A 19,783-nucleotide genomic window follows, 5' to 3' on the forward strand; every position below is an offset into this window, starting at 1 on the left:
TTTTTACGAATTGATTATTTTTACGCCGACCTCCTCCTATATTCAAGTTTGAGAATGATAATATGAGCAAGTTAATGTGGACAGATTTAATTTTTCTTATACTATACAAATTATGTAAATAATAAATGTAAGTAGTTACTTGACAACTTACTACAACAAATTAAATTATACTAATAATATAAAACGTACTTACATTGTCAATATATATAAATTAAATCTTCTTTCATTTATGATGACATATTTTTGGGTCAATATAAGTATGAACATCATGTAAAATTTTCAAACTATTCATAAAATGAATTTAAGTTATATACATTAGTAATATAATTTTTTATATTATTAGATTGTATTTTTTGTGCAATTTAACCTTTATAATAAATTATTTATATTTATTTTAGAATATCAATCAATGCGAAAATTAAATAAAGTTACTTGTCATTATCATTGACACAATAAGTACATAGAATTTAAACTACTTTTATACCAAATACATTTTCTTAGCTTCGTCTACATTCGTTTTATCTTAACATTATTTAAAGTCAAACTCTAATCTATTGCCTTTCTTCGAAGTTTTACTCCTTGCTGTTTTTTTTTTTTTTAATTCTCGCTGCAATATGTGTTATATACTATAATATTTTTCTTGAATATAGTGTCAGCTAGACGAAATAAATAAATAAATAAATATTAAAGCTTGTTTGAATGGTTGTTACCTATTGTATTGTATCGTAATGTTATTTTAAATACAATATTTGTTTTGATTGTTACTTAAATTTTATTGTATCGTATCGTTAAATCCGTTAATACGTAACGTGAAATGTGTCACTTTATGTAACGACCGATTTGGTGTGGTCGCGTCATTATTATGTCTTTTTCTCTCAATCTCACCCTTCATTATTATTAAATAATATTATTTTATCATTTACCCTATCTTTTTATATGCCGCATCACAATCTTTCTTTATAATATTGCAAGTTTATTCATGTGAACGACACAATCCATCCAAATATTGTATTCATCAAGCGATATAGTACAATACAATACAATACAACACGATACATTATGAAACGACAAGCAACAACCATCGAAACAAGCTGTAAATAGAACGGTAGTTACTCCTTATGTCACCGTAGCCCTCCAACTTTACACAATCTTCTTTTCTCCTCTGAAATTGTAGAAAAACAGTTTAATTGCATGATAATTGACCATAAAATTCTGGTTTATTGCAATTGGTGAAAAAGGGTCCATATTTTTTCATATGATTATAAAACAAAAACTTTTCAAATCTTGCAGCAACTTCTGTTTTGGAACTTCCTTGGCACTCAAGTGACAGCTCGTAGAAGGGTAAAGTTTCGAATTTTCCTCTATGGTTTTATGTAATTTGCCAAATTATACTTATTGTAGTCAATTTCTCAGTTTTACACATAAATTGCTGTTAGATATTGGCATACAAGTGTTTCATCTGCTGCTTGCTTCCTGTTCGAAGAAAGTCCTAAGAGATGTTAATGTTGTTAGAAAGTAAATATTTTTTGCTTTCTGAATCGTCTCTGACTCTAATATTTGCTTGGCTATTGGCTTTCCCTTTATCTTGCAACTAAGATTTCTGAATTTTGCTTTTGACTATAAATTTTCATTTCAAGTTTCCCTTGTGCGTTTAGCTTAATTTTCTTTTTGATTAGAGAAGCCTTACATAGTCAGTGCTACTTCTTCTTCTTTTTTTTTTGGTTGGGAAAATAAACAGTTCAAATGGGTAATGTGGTCAGTGAGGATTCATATAGCTGACCCAAACTTGTTTAGGATTGAGGAGTAGTTGTTGTTGTTCCTATAAAAAAAACTTGCGATGAATTTGATGGTGTATTTTCCCAACATGTTGTGATCTTTCTTTCGAAATGACAATGTGCTGGAGAGAATTCTAGAAAATCATCCTAGTTGTCATTATCGTTTGTTGCTTAATGAATTTAAAATTGATAAGGAAAAAAAAACCTTCCCTTATTCAACTCTTTTGAGTAAACTCTGTCTTTTCTTTTACACCTCTTCTCTTTGATCAGTTCAGAAGACTGGAGCAAAAATGTTATCTATAACACTTCTCTCGCTATATCTATTGAGTAAAAATTCTATTGTTGACTAACTCTATTGACTAAATAAAGCCGACCCCTTCCCCCTCTTTTCCCAGCTTATAAGGGGGATAATCCTTTTGAGATCTGAAAGCAAATCATTGCTAGTTACTTTTGTTTTCATGAAGCGGGGTTTGCTGGTGCGAAAAATATGTCATAAGGTGGTGGGTAACTTTTAATCACCTAAATCTTGTACTCGCATTTGGTGCAAATTTTGTTGTGATTATAGTTCATTGATGAGACGTGGTTAGATAATTAGTGGGCTCTTAATTATGCTTTAGCGCATGTAGCAGTCTCTCTTTTTGATTACTGGCAACGTTTGATGTTGCAGTTGTATAATTTACATGATGGCAAAGAAAGCTGAATATGTATTCCTTGAAGAATGGCTATGCAGCAGCAGTGGCATCCACGAGAATACAACGTTGAGACATCCTTCTTCAACATCAGCCCAAAATATCATCCGAGCATGGGCTGATCTTAGGGACTCCCTTCAAAATAAGTCATTCCATTCAAATCACCTCCAATCTCTAAGGACACTCGTCAATGCGCAGTTCTCTCTTTATATTGCTGATCCACAAGCAAAGCTTCTTCTCTCTATTTTGTCCTCACAAAAAGTCTCCCTTCCGCAGGAATCTTATCCTTTATTTGTCAGGCTTCTGTATATTTGGGTTAGGAAATCATCTAGACATTCTCCTGGGGTCATTGATTCAGCGGTGGAGGTCCTCTTGCACCTTTTCTCTGGACATATTCATTCGAACAAAAGCTTATCTTTCTTCTCTGAAGGTGTTCTCCTCCTTGGTGCTCTTTCTTTTGTACCTTCAGCATCCGCAAAATCTAAAACAGTCTGCTTGAAATTGCTCTGCCAGCTCCTTGAAGAAGACTATAGATTGATCCGCTTGTCTGAAAGGGCAATCCCCAATGTTCTTGCAGGAATTGGCTATGCCTTATCTTCTTCTGTGAACATTTATTTTGTTAGACTTCTCTGTTGTTTAATGGAATTGTGGGATAAAAGTGATGGTCCTTCTGCTAGTGTGTCTAATGGGCTCATGGTACTGCATCTAATGGAATGGAGTTTTTCAAATTTTATCAATTCCCACTCTGCAGACAAGATTGATCTTTTCAGTAGAGAGGTATTGAAGAATACACGACCAGCATTCTCTTTGTTTGCTGTAGTCATGGCTGCTGCTGGAGTATTAAGAGTCATCAATAGATCTGAACAGAAAGCATTAATGGAGTTAAAGACTTCTGCAGAGGGACGTATCGAGATTTTTGCTCATGGTTTAGTTTCTAGTGCCAGAGATGCTGATTATGCTACCGTGGAGCCAAGAAACTCCTTTTTGTTACAGTGTCTATCATTAGCTTTATCTAAAATTGGTCCATTTTCTTACCAAGCTCATGTGTTTCTATGCCTCACTACAGCATTGCTGACTGAAATCTTCCCCTTGCCACGTATTTATGTCAAAATCCAAGAATCACCTTCTGGAAACTTGGTGGGATTAGTTCTCAATGAGGTCCAGCAACATCTAGACAGCATTATTTTTAAGGAAGCAGGGGCCATAACTGGTGTTTTTTGCAATCAGTATGTCTTGGCAGATGAAGAAAACCGAAGTATAGTAGAGGATATCATATGGAATTACTGTCGGGATGTCTATATGTGGCATCGGCAGGTTGCTTTGATGCTTCGAGATAGGGAGGAAGCACTATTAGGGAATCTGGAAAAAATTGCTGAATCTGCTTTCTTCATGGTTGTGTTCTTTGCCTTGGCAGTAACAAAGCACAAGTTAGGTTTAGGTGCTCCCCAAGAAATTCAAATGAGACTTTCAGTGAGGATATTGGTTGCATTTTCTTGTATGGAATATTTTCGCAGAATGCGTTTGCCAGAGTATATGGATACGATTAGAGCAGTTGTTACTAGGGTTCAGGAGAATGAATCTGCCTGTGTCTCATTCGTGGAGTCTCTTCCATCTTATGATGATTTGACAAACCAAGCTGGTTGTGACTTTTTTTTTTCCTTGCACGTTTGTAATTGTCAGTATGTTTGCTCTATTACAGTCTTTCACAAAACATTACCTTTTTCCTTGCAGTACCTACTACCTTTCAGAAAATGGAATATCTTTGGACTACTGATGAAGTGCAGACTGCTCGGATATTATTTTATCTGCGAGTAATCCCAACTTGCGTAGAATGTATACCAGCCTCTGTATTCCGCAAGGTGCTGGCTCCAACCATGTTCCTGTATCCTGCATCTGATGGATAGATCTAGAAACAAGTAGGAAAGCTAAACTTGGTTGAATTTATGAAAATTTCCTTAATATGTTTAACCAGATACATGGGGCATCCAACTGGGAAAGTGGCTAAAGCCTCACACTCAGTGTTTGTCGCTTTCATGTCCTCTGGGAAGGATGCTGACCTAGATGAAAGAGTTACTTTAAAGGAGCAACTTGTATTCTATTATGTCAAGAGATCTTTAGAGGTAATAGAAGTTATCAAACTTAATTGCTGTGATGCTTGAACTTGTTTTCTGATTTAACTGAAAGTTTAGGGATATCCTGGGTTTACTCCTTTTGAGGGACTCGCTTCTGGAGTTGTTGCACTGGTTAGACATTTGCCTGCTGGAAGCCCGTCTATATTCTATTGCATCTCCTGTCTCATTGAAAAAGCTGATAGCCTTTGTAGTTCAGTCAATACTACTCCAAAAAATGACTTGTGGAAGAGTTGGGATGGAGAGTTGGAGCCTTTCAAGCAGATGTTGGATTTGCTTTTACGTCTCCTTTCTCTTGTTGATATACAGGTAAATGGCAATAATGTTTGACTTCAACTGGGCAACCTAATGCTAGGCAGTTATAAGTAAATCATAAGGGACTTATGCATTTTATTGATAGCAAACACTCAATATGGGTGCTACTTCACTTTAACGGTTTAACTTCTTGTTTCTTCGTTCATTTGAAAATTTAGGTATTTGGAATAAATTATAGGAGCTCTTTCTTGAATTAAGATAGAAGCTTTCTAAAATGGAAAAGAGAAAATGGAGAGATGCTTCAACTATGCAAATGCTGATTTTGTCTTAGGTTTCCTAGCCATGGTTTATGCCTACTATGTCAACATAATGTACTTGAAATGGCAAATAAAAACATTTTTTTGCTCTCAGGTTCTGCCTAGTTTAATGAAGTTACTGGCGCAGTCGGTCGTTCGATTACCTTCCAATGGCCAGGATATGATTCTCAACGAGTTATATCAACATGTTGCAGAATCGGATGATGTTATACGGAAACCGACATTGGTTTCATGGTTGCAGTCACTTTCTTATCTTTGTTATCAAAATACTAGCAAGAAAACACCAAAAGGGGTTGGACAAGTAATACATGATTCCATGTCAGGGGCTACGGATTCATTAACCATGAATAAAATCAGTGCACGTCTATAAACAGTTGAGGTATACTATATATCTGACTCTCATTACTTGTGCTTTCATACTCCTTTAAGCTGCAGCTTGCCTTGGTTTTGGCTTCGGTGAAAATGCTTTGGGTCAAGACAAAGGCACATCTGTTGAGATTTTTTTTTTTTTTTTTTTTTTTTTTTTCCGAAAATAAAATCTGTTAAGGAAGTTGCTAGACTTGCAATCCACATATTTGGACTGGGTGCATACCCTGTAAGTGCAACCCGGGAATTTTTCAATTATTAATAATTATTTACCTTATAAAAAAATGTTAGTGCAAGACGTTAGTCATGATAGATAGTTAGCTGTATTTATTGTAGCTTTAGCCTTCTATACCCCCTCGTCTGGTCATTCAGCTAACCTATAAATCATCTGGGAGAGAATTTGTGCACTAATTGGAGTTGATTTTACCGCCAGAACAAGTGTTTTCTGAGTATTTGGCTTTTCTCCTCATATACGGAGTGATAAATTTTTTGGCCGGTATTTTTGTGAGAGACCAGTGCCGAAGTTATTGCTATTCGGCTTTAAATTTATGTCGAAGTCATTGACTCAAAACTGTTAATTTCACCTTAGTCTATTTTTAGTTGGGATAATTTTAGCTGTGGCCTATTTACCTGAAGTTGGTAATATTACCAAAATAAGAGCACATGTTCACAATGAATCATTAGTCACTTGAGGTTTCATGACATGAATAAAACACACAATCGTGGACATTGATTATGCAGGATTAATGCGCACCAGAAATTTGTAAGATAAGGTGAATGCAGAAGATTTTGGCTTCTTTAATGTGATGAGAATGTTCATTGTCTGAACTCCATTGACTTGCAATATTGTGCATAGAGGAGTATTACGTTTTATTGCATTGTTGGTTATTACTGGTATTACCGGGAGCAATTAATGAATAATGCTGACTACTGATTGATTTCTCTATGTAGCAACAAGCAATGCGACAATTACTTACAAGTTACAATTTTAAATTTCACACAGGAGTGAGGATTATGGATTGTGTTTCTGAAGTTATATTCTGCATATGTCCTTCATGCCTATGTGTTTCTGAAGTTATATTCTGCATATGTCCTTCATGCCTATGTTTTCCGGATCCTTTCCATTCTTGAAATTTCGACTCAGAATTATTGGGATCTGTTGCTAGTAATATGTTCACCATTTAAATCCAGAGCAAATTCAACATTCAACACCAAGGGATGAGTTCTGAGTGCTGCCACCAGATCAGTTTCTGTGGACCCATAAACCTGTGTAAAATGCGTTGGCTTCTGCCCATGGCTGCATCCCTTGAAGATTTACCCTTTGTTCATGAAGACTTGTGTGCGCTTTGAGATGGTATCGACACAAACTTGACCAACAGATTCAGTTCAGCAAGAGGAAGTATGCTGCAGGGTGAAGTGGCAGTTGCTCGTTTATACCAACTTCTGGCTGAGGAAATTGCTCCGTATCTTGCTCTTGGACACTTGATCAGGCTCTCATTATCTCGCCTACTACTTGTTTTACTTGGTATCTCGCTATGTCATTGCTCATTCCGCAGTGGATGGTGGCCTCTCTTCCTCCAACAAATTAATGCTGGAATAGATTGAAAATGTTTTAACATAGACATCATACGACTTATAGACTATACTGTTTTCTGTTTGATTATTCTGAATTAGGAATATTAGTTTGTTAGCAGAAATTGTTGGCAAACATTATGAAGCGGTTCTTCCCTCAGCTCACTCTTGTAGTAGGGGACTGGAGACTTTCAGAGGTGTAGGCTTAATTGGCTTTCACTGGGTGTATATATCCCTATGCTCTTGAATAAATGCCCCAATACCGAATTCAATGTGTTTTGACTCATTTTATTTCGTCTTTCTTCCAATTCTCATATTTGTGTGTGACCGTATTTTGGCAAGAATGATATTTTATGAAATTTAGTGAAAGTTTAATGATTTTGTTGTTAGAAAAATAAATTTGATGATTTCTCTGCAAGTACATTACTCCCCAAAAAGATTGTCACTATTTTCTTACTAGTCCGTTTCAAAAAGATTTGCATATTTTTTATATTTCCTTAATCATAAGCATTTATAGTCACACAATTGCTATAGCTTGTTTAAGGCCATAAATTTCAAAAGCTTTATATCTATAAAAATGTTATGACATGTTTAAGATCATAAGTTTCAAATATTTTTCTCTCTTTATTAATCTTTGTATCAAGTTAAATTAGGACAAATCTATATATTATTAAAAGGAGAGGGAAAAGCCCTCTCCTTAAGCTAAGTTGTAGCCTAGAAAAAAGCCACATGGCATAAGTAGAATAATTAGTTATTTGTTATTGCTTTTGAATTTAAATATCTATAAAATAATAAAATAAAATATTTATAATAAAAAACAAAAATTAAAAAAAAAAACTGTCCATTCATTTTCGTTTTTCTTTTTTGAAATTAAAAATGTATTTTTTCTTTAAAATTCAGATAATATTATTGAGAATAATATAATAAAATTTAAAATAAAATTATTCTTTCAAGATTAATAAAATATATATTTTCTATTATATTACAAAAAAAAAAGTAGCAGACAAAAATATTTAATAATTAATATGCTAATAATTTCTATTAACAATGTAAGGGTTAGTTTATGTTAGTTAATTTCTTTGTTTCATTTCTTTAAATCATTTTAATTATTTTTTTTTTTAAAAAAGAAGTATATTTATTCATTAAAATTCAGACAATATTATTGAGAATAATATAATAAAATTTAAAATAAAAAATATTTCAAGAGTAATATCTATATATTATTAAAAGCGGAGAAAACCCCCTTCTTAAAATAAAATTTGGAGATTTAAAAATTATTTTTTTTTAAAAAAATGATAAGTTTATTTATTCATTAAAATTCAAACAATATTATTGAGAACAATATAATAAAATTTAAAATAAAAAATATTTCAAGAGTAATATCTATATATTATAAAAAGGAGAGGGAAAAGACCTCTTCTTAAAATAAAATTTGGAGATTTAAATTCTTTTTTAATAAGAAAAAAATGATAAAAAAATAAAGACACAAAGAAAATAACTACCTAAAATTAACTACTCAAATATGGGTGAGGGTTAGTTTAGGTTAGTTAATTGCTTTAATATTTTTAATCATTTTTGTTTTTCTTTTAAAAATAAAAATATATTTATTCATAAAAAACTATTTAGAATAATAGAATAAAAATATAAAATATAAAATATTTTAAAAGTAATATAATATATATCTTATATTATATTACAAAAAAATAGCACAAAAATTATTAAACAAAGTAATATGCTAATATTTTTTATTAACAATGCAATTCTACTAAATATTGGATAATATAATTAAAAAATATAGAACAAAAAGTTTATTCGATGATTATATAAGTCCTTTTAATTTAATAGAGATTTTACCGAGAACAATAGAATAAAATTTAAATAAAAAATATTTTAAGAGTAATAAAATATACATCTTCTATTATATTACAAAAAGAAAGTAGCAGACAAAATTATTAAATAAAGTAATATGCTAATAATTTATTTTATTAAAAATACAATAATACTAAATATTGGATAATATAATAAAGAAAAATACATAACAAAAAAGTTATTCGATGACTATATAAGTCCCTTTAATTTAATACATAAAATTTCATATAATAGTGTTGAAAACAATAGAATAAAATTTAAAATAAAAAAATATTTCAAGAGTAATAAAATATATAAAGCTTCTATTATATGACAAAAAGAAAATAGTAGACAAAAATATTATACAAATTAATATGCTAATAATTTCTATTAACAAGGCAATTATACTAAATATGGGATAATATAATTGAAAAAACTATAGAACAAAAAAATTATCCGATGACTATATAAGTCTGTTTAATTTAATAGAGATTTTATTTGTTAAAATTTAAACAATATTATTGGGTATATCGGATTGACAAATAAGATGAAAATTGAAATTTATTAAAGCAATATGATCTAATTTAATTAATATTTTATAATATTGACCGTGCATCGTGCGGGTACTACTACTAGTAAATTTAAATGGAGGGAGTGCTAAAGTTGAGGGACCTTCTATGTAATTAACCCCTTATTCATGCTTAATAGGGCACTAGTATATATGAACGTGCGTTGCACGTTAATAATGACACATGCTGATTTAAACATTTATTTATATGAAGGAACAATACAATTTAATTAATGAAAGAATTTTATGTATAATAATACAACAATCATCTAAATACCGAAAAATATTATTACATTAGCATAATACATTAATTTAAAATAAAAGGGCACCATCAAAACTTACACAAATGATCAATTTTGTCATGTTAGTTAGATAATTATGTATTATAGTTTAAGAGTATTCAATATGATGGTATCTTAACGAACACTTCTTTGTGGACAATATTTTTTTGTGTATGTTTCCTCCTAATGCTTTGGTTGCTCCGCCTTAACCAGAACTCTTGTTGTCGATCTTGATAACCTCTTGAAAGTGCAAGATACAATTGTTCGTGGAAGAAAACATATTGCGGTAAATATAGTCCAATATTTAAGATGTTTGTCCTTGTACTTTATTTATTATATTTGCAAATCATAAATATACTAAAAATTATTTTCACACAAATTTAAAAGGATATTCCTTAGTTTCGAAAGATGAAAGTTGAATTCACGGATAAGAATATACTTAGAAGCACATTGACCAGTATTATAATTTTTGCATGTATGACATTTGTCGCACCTTCTTTTTCCGCGCCCGCGAGGGTGGCGTAGGGAGTTTTCTCCAATTAAAGGACAGTCGAAACGGGATTTATTTCTTTATTTCAGAGTCGCCACTTGGGAGATTTAGGGTGTCCCAAGTCACCTATTTTAATCCCGAATCGAGGAAAAGAATATGACTCTGTCTATTTAACAGTCTGTGCACCAGAAATCCGGATAAGGAATTCTGTTAACCCGGGAGAAGGTGTTAGGCATTCCCGAGTTCCGTGGTTCTAGCACGGTCGCTCAACTGTTATATTCGGCTTGATTATTTTGATTTGTTAAATACATTTTTATTGCATGATTTTATTGTTACCGCTTCTATTTAGATTTAAAGACCCTTCTTTGAATCGAATCACGCGTACGTATATTCGTGTTATAAATTATATTTTTTAAAACATGCGGAGTTGTGTCACGCGCACGTGTACACAATGATATTGATAATATAATTATTATTATTTTCGATTTTTTTTATTATTATAAAAATAGACTTAAGTTCGAAATTGTGCTTAAATAAAATTAAGAACGTCTGTCGCTCTTGTATGATTAAATAGTGAACTGCACATCTCGGGTTATATGAAATTAATATTGATGATCTCCGAAGAACCCCTTTTTATTAAAAATTTGCTCGAAGTTGCGCGAACGCATAATCCGAATCGCCTTTAGAAGTATAATCAAGTCACGCGAACGCATCCTTAATTATGCAAATATTCTTGACAGTAATATAAATTCTCTACAAATGTTTATTGCATCCATCTATTTTAAATGTAAGAGTCATGAGAAATCACTATTTGAGATGCCTCTAAATTCCTTGAAAAGAATTCACAATTCATTAAGTGTTGACCGCAAATTATATTTTTTACGTGTGAATTATATTCCTCAAAAACCATGAGTTTAAAGAGTAAAATAAAAATAAAATAAAAATAAACAACGTGTGATTAATACTACCATTTTTATGGTAAATACAATATTTATCTACCCAAAAAGCGAATTGCGTATAAAACTTAGGAAAACAATTGATTTAATAAATGAAGTAATATTTTTTGAAGAATTTTCATTGTTATATTTGGAGCAAACGCTATTTACACATTTTTTGACTTAAAAAGTTACAATCTATAAATCTCATCCTTCTTTTACACCACTTGTTTTTAGTCCGAGGTTATAATTGTTTGGTTAATTTTGCTTACGAAGATTGGGTTTGAGATAAATAAACCAATTCTTATATTCTGCCTATGCGAATATTTGCAAACACTAACTCTATATTTTGTAAAAAATCATTGACATTATTTCATATATTAAAAGAAATGAGTTGATCGCGTTCCTAAAATAACTAAGCCATTTGTTATTAAGAAAGAGAACTAATCTACCAATTGATTTAATACTATATTAACCAACTAAAACAAAACTGAAACTTAAACTAATAAAATTTAAATGAGTAGAAAACATCCTTATAATCAAACTTCATTTACTTGCCATGTTGAAGCTTTTCATGACATGAATTTTCAGATATGTACCTGATATTGGAAGCAAAAGAAAATGATGATGAGAATCAGCAGCAATAATAACAGTACAATAGCAACAACTGCCCAGCAACAGTAACAAACCAGTAACAGACCGGTGGAGTAGTAATCCCAAAAACAAAAGCTTTAAGCTTTAAATGAAACAACAACCATTAATACTAATTTCAAACAAAGAAAGAAAGCAGTAGATTTTTTTTAGTTTTATTTTTTATTTTGAAAGCTTAAATATTTTTCGGAATTTTTCTCTCTATCTGTGTGTGTATTTTTTTCCGTATCTTTCTCCCTATTTCTCTCTCTGTATATCTTGTTCTTCTTATTTGTCTTCAAGACTTCACATATATAACACATCCCATAAACCTTTTAATTAATTAAAATCAATACATTTTCTCTACCCAACCCATTATCTTTCCACTCATCCCCATTACATTAAATAAACATATCACACCACCCCATTATATTTTGTCCCCCATGCTTTATTTAAAATAATGCAAGATTCCCCTTTAATTTAAATCTTGTCCCCCCTTTATATTAAATAATCATATCACAACCCACCCCATTTCATTTTGTCCCCCATGCTTCAAATAAACAATTTCAAAATGTACAATTCCTAAACTACCCCCTCCAACCTTACTGAAATTACCAAACTACCCCTGAACGTACTACAAATTTACCAAATTACCCATCAGCTATAACACATCATTTAATCAAACATAACCAAAATATAGTCAATATGATCAATTTCTAACAATGTTCAAACAACAATATGAACATGGATGAACATCATAACAACAATATCACATGAACATGATTTTAACAACATTTCAACAACAAATCACATGAACACAAATTGAACAACAAAGAACAACTAAAATTTGATTGAACAATATTTTGGCAACAAACAATTCTATTTTCGGATTCAACAACAACAACAAACAAAGTATGAAGATTTCTAAATTCAATCATATTGAACTTAAAATCAACTCTAACAATATTACAACCAACAATTCCTATATTAAACTTAAACAACAAGATTATGAGACAAATTCAAGAAATAATCATAAATGATAAACAAGAAATCAAACTATACAAATTTCGGATTCAAGAACAATCAAACAAAGTATGAACATGAATTGAATCTATTTTAAGACAACAAACATGACGGATTAAACGATTAAAACAATATATTCCTTTAATACAACTAAATTCTTTAAACAAATAACAAGATCGACGAAGAAACAATTATGAACTTAAACTTGAACTTAACAATATTAACAATTTCTAACAATACATACACATGAAACAAATTGAAGAAATAGTTGATTAAATTTCAATTTGAATCTAACAAACATCAAACTAACAAATACTTACTTAAACAATAAAACAAACATGAAATAAACATGAAAACAACTAATTAAACTTCCATTTTAAAATCTGAAAATTAATTTAACAAACAACACATGAACATGAACTAAAAATTAATTCAAACGATAAACAAAACAAACATTTGTTGATTTTAGATTTGAAAATATCAAAACAAAATACGGACAACATAAAACTCAAAAACTACTAACCGGATCGAAATGAAATATGTACGGATTGTTTCGACGAACCTCGAATGGGAATGAATCTGTCCGGATTCGACAACAAACTCAACGACGAACTCAAGACGAAGCTTGACGACCTCGGCTGAAACTCGACCAAACGATATGGTGGCAGCAGCAACTGAAACAAAATAAGTTGCTCGTCGTGGCAACAACGCAGCAAAACAAGGCGGGTTTGGACGTAGCGAAGCAGGAGGAAGACGCTATGGTTTCAGAGAACGGACAGCAGCAGCCATGTGCGATGGAGGTCGAAACTAAGGCAACAACTATCATGGGTGTCGAGCTTCAAACTCGACGCCGGAGAAGACGAGACAGTAGCCATGGTTACGAGCAGCAGCAGCATGATGGAGGGGACGGAAACAAACTACCACGACTAGGCAGCCATGGATGTCGAGCTCAAGCTCGAGCTTGACGAAAGACGAAGAAGATGAAGTGACGACGCAGAGATAGCTACGCGGACAGCAGTAGCTATGGTTCTTGGGGTCGTTTGGTCATGACGAACTGTTTGTTGATGGTGTTTGGATGAGAGGGGGTGGGGTAAAAGGCAGCCATGGTTTTGCTTTGGAGTTGTGAGGAAGAAGAAAGAGAATAGGGGGGGCGGATGCTTTCCTTAGTTTTTTAGGGTTTTTTCTTCTTTTTTCTTTTGTTTTGTGTTGTAAAATGTAAGACAAAAGGGGTTTGGGTCTTTTGGGTTATGGACTGGGTCGACCCAGTTCGAAATGGACTGGGTCGTAGAGAAGATTGGGCCATTTTTTGGGCCTGTGGCTTGAAATTGAAGAAGAGGTCCAATTCCGACTTTCTTTATATTTTCGCTCTCTTTTCTTCTTTTATTTTTCTAAAACTAAATTATAAAAATACTTAAACTATTATTAAGAACTAAATTAAGTTATAAAAGCGCAAATTAATTCCCAATAACAATTAACGCACAATTAAGTATTAATTAAGCATAAAATTGTATATTTGGACATTAAATGCTAAAAATGCAAACGATGCCTATTTTTGTAATTTTTAATTTTTGTAAAACAAATTTAATTACTAACAATTGTAGAATTAAATCCTATATGCAAAATGCGACATATTTTTGTATTTTTTATTAATTTAGCAAATAAACATGCACAGATAAATACAAATAATTATTCAAAAATATCACAAAATATCACAAAATTGCACACCAAGAAAAATTACTTTATTTTTGAATTTTTTGGGAGTAATTCTCATATAGGGCAAAAATCACGTGCTTACAGCTGCCCCTCTTTGCCCGAAGACACGAAGGGTTTTCGTGCAAAGATAAAGCGAGCGATTTTTGCCCATTCGAGTACTCCGTTGAAGCATTTTTTGAAAAAGATTTGACCGAACCTTTGCTTCAAAGGTTTCCTACATATCCTGGGCTAAACAGGAATCAGGTCAATGTAGTTCGGGAAACTTTGGTAGCTGGGACTACCGTTGGACTGCACTGTTACTGTTGTTGCATGCTATTACTTCTGCTTACCGATCTCCTTGTTACAACGTGCTTAAAAGAAAACAAGAAGCTAGGCTAGAGTACAATTTATTTTTGTTGCCTTGCTTCCTTGTCTGCTTGCATTTCTTCCGATACTTTTCTTCTTTTGACACATGCACTTGAATTTGTGCTGTGACCTCTTGTTGCAACCTTCTGCTTCCCGGTGCCGGGGAATTTTATTGTTTCCTGCTGGGGATTCCTATTGTAACCCTCTGTTTTATTGTTCTTTGACTTGATCTTGAAATGTATGCCTCTGTTATCTGGGCGGGCTCCCAACTTCAATACTTGAAAATTAAAGACTTGAAATGTATGCCTCTGTTATCTGGGCGGGCTCCCAAGTTCAATGCTTGAAAATTAAAGACTGAAATGTATGCCTCTGTTCTATGGGCGGGCTCCTGACAACAACTTTGAAAATAATCGCCATTCCTCTCTTCAGGCGGGCTCCTGACAACAACTTTGAAAATAATCGCCATTCCTCTCTTCAGGCGGGCTCCTGACTTCAAATCATACATCGCCATTCCTTTCTTTAGGTTGGCAAGATTTCAACAACTTTTAAAAATGCCTTTCCTCTCTTCAGGCGGGCTCCTGACAACAACTTTGAAAATAATCGCCATTCCTCTCTTCAGGCGGGCTCCTGACTTCAAACCATACATCGCCATTCCTTTCTTTAGGTTGGCAAGATTTCAACAACTTTTTAAAAATGCCTTTCCTCTCTTCAGGCGGGCTCCTGACAACAACTTTGAAAATAATCGTCATTCCTCTCTTCAGGCGGGCTCCTGACTTCAAACCATACATCGCCATTCCTTTCTTTAGGTTGGCAAGATTTCAACAACTTTTTAAAACGCCTTTCCTCTCTTCAGGCGGGCTCCTGACAACAACTTTGAAAATAATCGCCATTCCTCTCTTCAGGCGGGCTCCTGACTTCAAACCATACATCGCCATTCCTTTCTTTAGGTTGGCAAGATTTCAACAACTTTTAAAAACGCCTTTCCTCTCTTCAGGCGGGCTCCTGACTTCAAACCATACATCGCCATTCCTTTCTTTAGGTTGGCAAGATTTCAACAACTTTTTTTAAAAATGCCTTTCCTCTCTTCAGGCGGGCTCCTGACAACAACTTTGAAAATAATCGCCATTCCTCTCTTCAGGCGGGCTCCTGACTTCAAACCATACATCGCCATTCCTTTCTTTAGGTTGGCAAGATTTCAACAACTTTTGACAACGCCTTTCCTCTCTTCAGGCGGGCTCCTGACAACAACTTTGAAAATAATCGCCATTCCTCTCTTCAGGCGGGCTCCTGACTTCAAATCATACATCGCCATTCCTTTCTTTAGGTTGGCAAGATTTCAACAACTTTTAAAAATGCCTTCTTCTTTAATTCTTCATCCTCATTCTCCAGGTGGACGCCTGATTTCTTCTTCAATTTTTTTTTTCATCCTCATTCTCCAGGTGGACGCCTGACTTCTTCTTCAATTTTTTCATCCTTGTTCTCCAGGTGGATGCCTGACTTCTTCTTAAATTCTTCATCCTCGTTCTCCAGGTGGACGCCTGATTTCTTCTTAAATTCTTCATCCTCATTCTCCAGGTGGACGCCTGACTTCTTCTTAAATTCTTCATCCTCATTCTCCAGGTGGACGCCTGACTTATTCTTAAATTCTTCATCCTCATTCTCCAGGTGGACGCCTGACTTATTCTTAAATTCTTCATCCTCATTCTCCAGGTGGACGCCTGACTTATTCTTAAATTCTTCATCCTCATTCTCCAGATGGACGCCCGACTTCTTCTTTAATTCTTCATCCTCATTCTCCAGGTGGACGCCTGACTTCTTCTTTAATTTTTTCATCCTCATTCTCCAGGTGGACGCCTGACTTCTTTTTCAATTTTTTCATTTTTTTTTATTATTATCCTAGGAGAAAATTCATCAGACTAGGATTTGATATCTTATCTTAGGAGAAAGATTCATCTGACTAAGATTTTATCTTGGGAGAAAAATTTCATCAGACCAAGATTTTGACTCTAGGAGATAAATCGTCAGACTAGGTCCATTTGTTGTGATCTTAGGAGAAAGATTCATCCGACTAAGATTTTATCTTGGGAGAACAATTTCATCAGACCAAGATTTTGACTCTAGGAGATAAATCGTCAGACTAGGTCCATTTGTTGTGATCTTAGGAGAAAGATTCATCCGACTAAGATTTGATATCTTATCTTGGGAGAAAAATTTCATCAGACCAAGATTGTGACTCTAGGAGATAAATCGTCAGACTAGGTCCATTTTGTTGTGATCTTAGGAGAAAGATTCATCCGACTAAGATTTTATCTTGGGAGAACAATTTCATCAGACCAAGATTTTGACTCTAGGAGATAAATCGTCAGACTAGGTCCATTTTGTTGTGATCTTAGGAGAAAGATTCATCCGACTAAGATTTTATCTTGGGAGAAAAATTTCATCAGACCAAGATTGTATCGGGAGGGAAATTCATCAGACTAGGACTTTTTATCCTAGGAAAAAAATGTAAAGATCAATGATTTGAGAAACTTACCTTCGTAATTCCTTCTTTTCTTTTCTCCTTCCTTCGCGCTGCTTTGTTCTTGCTTGCTGGGGATAATACCACTACGGTAGTTTTCTTTCTTCCCCTCCTTCAAATTCAATTTTTTTTCTTTTTTTTTTCCAGAATTTATTTTCTCTCAACACTGCTGGGGATAAAAGTGTTATCTTCTTGGGATTACGTCGTTGAGGATAACGTTGCTGGGGAATTTTATCCCTTCAAATCGATGTTTCATTCTTCTGGAAGCTCCTGGGGATGATAATGGCTTTTGTTTTTCTGAGCACAAATGTCATCTCTTTGTTCTGTCTGCTGGGGATCAATTTCCTCCATTGGAAACTTATTATAATGGGGCAACACTGGTTCAAAGACCACTTCTCTTGAGACTGGTGTTATTTTTTATTCTTCCTCAAATGGGTACCTGACTTCCAGAAAATTTTCCAAATGAAAGGAAAATTTTCTGCCCCAGTTTTACAGTCTCCCTTATGGCATGCATTTCTGTCATCAATGCCATTTCTTTTACCTGTTTCAAAACAAAATTTGTTAGCTTAAAGCGTGGTAGTTGGTTGTGATACTCCACTGGGATGGCTTTTCCCTTTTTCCTTCCTTGCTCTGCATTCCACAAGGGATGATATTATTTGCTGGGGATAATCCTTTTCTGCTGGGGATATCCCTCTTCTTTCGTGGCATGGCTCGGAGACTTGCATTTTCCCGACCTTTTAGTCTCGCATGAATTTTCCAAGTCATGCTTATTGCTCTCCTTGTTTTGTCCACGGGCCTTGGCCTTGAGGTTTTAATAACCTCTGATTTCGGCAAGGATATCCCTCTTGACACTCGTCGATCCTTTTGTCAATTCCCTTTTGCTGGGGATATCTTTCTTGACATTGGCCTCGCGCTTGTTCCTTCCTGACTATATCACTTGGATGTATTAGTCAGATCTTATCTTGGAAAGCTGATGGCCTATTTTGAAGTCATTTCCCACTGGTTCTGACCAAACAGACTCTACTGGGGAATTTTCTATGAAAGGAGAAAGATAAAAAGGAACAGAATAAAAGACAAAGGAAAAAGATGACTCTTTAACAAAAGAAACTATAAACAAAAACCTATCAAACGCAGACACCGACTCTAATGGTCATGACATGCACATGTGGCCTATCCTCCGCCGTCAATCATCTTTCAAGATCTTCAATTGGCAATTCCCCATCTGATTCTCAATCCTATTCGACTTGTAGTGCCCGAAGGGTTTTCACTATCAAGTCTCTCTCATTTTTGGTTTGTCTCTCAGCTTTCATCGCCTTATGGTGCCTGTGAAGGTTTTCACCGATAAGACTCTCTCATTTGTATCACTTTTCAGCTGGGGATTTGGAGTGTTGCCGGTATGACTCTCTCTGCTGGAGATTAGAGTCTTTTCTGTTGTGGAACAGAGTGTTATGTTCACCGGTAAGACTCTCATTTGTCTGATTTGGCATCTTTTGCAGACTGGTCAGAAGGTCTTTCTTTGGACCGTAATGTGGGTTTTTGGATAGGCTAGAAAGAAAGGGTATTAAAGGCTCAAAAACAAAATAAATTTGGGGTTAAAAATTACAACATTCGGAACCAATTTTGCTTACCACGAGCGCAACCCTTTCCCCAGTTTCTTGCTTGGGGATTATTTATTTAAATTTTTTTTTTTTATTTATTTATTTATTTATTACACCATGCATACTATGCACATTATGCACACTATGCACCCTATGACCGAGCCGTGAAGCGCCTACGTATCCTCTTTGAGGAATCAGGTCAAACGTAGTTCCCAATTCCTCTTTTTTCATTTGACTTTCTTTTGTTTTGTTTTGTTTTTTTTTCTTTTTCGTTTTTTTTTTAATTTTTTCTTTACCTTCCAGGCTCGTATTTCCTAGTCATTGCTATTGATTCCGAATGAGGGGTATGAAAGAAAATAAATAAGGCTCAAAAGGGGTAACGAAGGATAAAGTGTTTAGGTAGCAGAACAAAATGCCTTCGTCATTCCAGTCTTCAAAACATGCCAAGTGCAAACAACACAATTGAACATAGATTTATAGTCTCTTCCGATGGTGCTGGACTTGACAATTATGTTAAACACTTGCTTTTTCATTTGTCATTTCTAAAGCACTGCTGGGCGACACTCTCACTCTCATGCACGACCCTCATGCCAATTTGGCGAATCTTGCATTTAACGGTTTTCTTTATGTTTTACTTGCCCCAGTTCCACATGACTCGGGCTTCAAATAATCTCAAACCGTTCTTATTTCCTTTAAATGCTTTGATCACCTTCCCAGGGTTTTATGATTAA

The 19,783-nt window shown here is 33.9% G+C and overlaps 1 protein-coding gene across 3 annotated transcripts; it reads left to right on the forward strand.

Annotated features, from left to right (window-relative positions):
- Positions 1-1,089: 1,089 nt before the first annotated feature.
- Positions 1,090-7,375, forward strand: LOC104218001 (uncharacterized). 3 transcript variants are annotated; one of them, XM_070153259.1, is made up of 7 exons: positions 1,092-1,341; positions 2,443-4,103; positions 4,196-4,346; positions 4,437-4,584; positions 4,654-4,902; positions 5,260-5,544; positions 6,535-7,375. In XM_070153259.1, exons 2-6 carry the CDS (start codon positions 2,456-2,458, stop codon positions 5,533-5,535), a joined length of 2,472 nt encoding a protein of 823 aa, XP_070009360.1. In that variant the 5' UTR covers positions 1,092-1,341; positions 2,443-2,455; the 3' UTR covers positions 5,536-5,544; positions 6,535-7,375. The 3 variants fall into 3 exon arrangements, with proteins under 3 accessions (XP_070009361.1, XP_070009360.1, XP_009766694.1); XM_009768392.2 differs by having other exon boundaries at positions 1,093-1,341; positions 6,723-7,375; XM_070153260.1 differs by lacking the exons at positions 4,437-4,584; positions 6,535-7,375 and having other exon boundaries at positions 1,090-1,341; positions 5,260-5,454.
- Positions 7,376-19,783: the final 12,408 nt, after the last annotated feature.

Source organism: Nicotiana sylvestris, chromosome 8, assembly GCF_000393655.2.
Source record: "Nicotiana sylvestris chromosome 8, ASM39365v2, whole genome shotgun sequence".
NCBI classification, from domain to species: Eukaryota; Viridiplantae; Streptophyta; class Magnoliopsida; order Solanales; family Solanaceae; genus Nicotiana; species Nicotiana sylvestris.

What these genes read in the sequence shown, in the direction of transcription:
- LOC104218001 (XM_070153259.1), top strand. Translation starts at nt 2,456, where the DNA reads ATGATGGCAAAGAAAGCTGAATATGTATTCCTTGAAGAATGGCTATGC. An exon ending in CTGGCTCCAACCATGTTCCT is followed by an intron (nt 4,347 to 4,436) that starts GTATCCTGCATC and finishes ATGTTTAACCAG; the next exon opens with ATACATGGGGCATCCAACTG. An exon ending in TTTCTCTTGTTGATATACAG is followed by an intron (nt 4,903 to 5,259) that starts GTAAATGGCAAT and finishes TTTTGCTCTCAG; the next exon opens with GTTCTGCCTAGTTTAATGAA.